At 37.7% G+C, this 1,588-nt stretch overlaps 1 protein-coding gene across 1 annotated transcript; it reads left to right on the top strand.

Annotated features, from left to right (window-relative positions):
* The first annotated feature begins 337 nt into the window (after positions 1 to 337).
* On the top strand, positions 338 to 1,072 carry LOC113331378. Its single transcript, XM_026578089.1, has one exon. It carries the CDS (start codon positions 338 to 340, stop codon positions 1,070 to 1,072), a length of 735 nt encoding a protein of 244 aa, XP_026433874.1.
* Positions 1,073 to 1,588: the final 516 nt, after the last annotated feature.

Here is a 1,588-nt window from a genome sequence, read left to right on the forward strand (position 1 = left end):
TCTTATACCAGCTGTTTACAAGCGTATATATCATTACAGATATTTATAGGTACTAATGATCCATTCATGCACGTACATGTATTAATTACACATCTGGTTAATTATCTACAGGCCAGTCTGGTAAGGGGACAAACTATTTGTCATTCATGGAGGGAGCAATGCAGAGACAGTGGCACATATAGAGGAAGTTCCACCACATGAATACATCTTGCTGTAGCCTGAGTCCTGACTACAAAAGGAGCACTAGGTAGAACCAATAGCCATCATCAAAACATCATTTTCTACATTAACTTCTATCTCTAGCTAAGACCTTCTTCCTCTTCAAAATAAGGCGAAAATGTCTTCCTCAAACAAAACTTTCCATGCTCGTTCAATCAGTTTGCCCATCAGATCCAACCCCCTCGCTGCTGCAGTTGAGGAACAACTCTGCAAATTGAGATCTTCAGTCCTCACCTCATCCATCTCCAACAACTTGTTTGCTCTAAAGGACTTGTATGAATGTGTTGAGGATTTCTTTTCTACCGAAGATGGGAAATGCTTAGACGCAGTCTTGGACAGATCTGTCATGTTGTTGGATGTCTGTGGAACTATTAAGGATGTTTCATCTCAAATGAAGCAATCTGCCCAAGATCTTCAATCATCTATCCGAAGGCAATCAAATGAGTTTGACGCGTACATGACCTCAAGAACGAAAGTCTGCAAGGTCATCCAAAAATGCCTTTCAGATCTTAAGAAAAACACCAACAAGAACAATGACCTCGTTATCGATGTCCTAACAGAAGTTGAAGCAACTACTCTTGCAGTTTTTGAATCTATCCTGTCTTTCCTATCTACACCAAAGCAAAGGTCACTAGTCTCAAAGTTGACCACCAAAAGTGCAACCCAACAAGTTGTCAATGAAGTAACCAAGATCGATGTCGCTTTGAAATCCAAAGTCATTGAAGTAAAAGAAGTGCAGAAGTCATTGGCTTCCCTTGAAATGAACCTCCAAGAGCTTGAAGATGGACTGGAATCTGTCTTTCGGTGTCTGATCAAGAACCGAGTTTCACTTCTTAACATCCTCAACCAATAGATCCATAGATATATTCACCTCCCATTGGTATTTTCCGCCTTTTATTAGGAAATGCCTCATGGAATTTTTACTGTACATACTGTATAAAAATGAAAAAGAAAAAAAACAAAGTATATTAATACAAGAAACACTTTACTCGAAATAATTGTTCATTATTTTTTTTATCGTCTTTTCTGGTGTTTCTGCAAATTTACATTTGGTAATGATATGTTCCATCATTACAGCACATGAACTACGTACTCAATTAAGATCCAGAATGATTAAGGAAGCATTGACATTTGATTATTATATCTAATGAGCATGTGAAGATACTAATTGTCAGAACTAACAAGGGAACATATGCACAGAACTAGAAGCTGTCTAGATTCCATATGTTCGTAAACTTACATCTTTGATACCAAACCGTGTGTGCGACCTATCTTTATGCATATTACACCACGAATCGTGCTGATTGTTAGCATACAATATTGGAAATTGCATTCGTGATCTTAAATAGAGCTCTGACAACTAATTAAG

Source organism: Papaver somniferum, unplaced genomic scaffold, assembly GCF_003573695.1.
Source record: "Papaver somniferum cultivar HN1 unplaced genomic scaffold, ASM357369v1 unplaced-scaffold_125, whole genome shotgun sequence".
Classification (NCBI taxonomy): domain Eukaryota; kingdom Viridiplantae; phylum Streptophyta; class Magnoliopsida; order Ranunculales; family Papaveraceae; genus Papaver; species Papaver somniferum.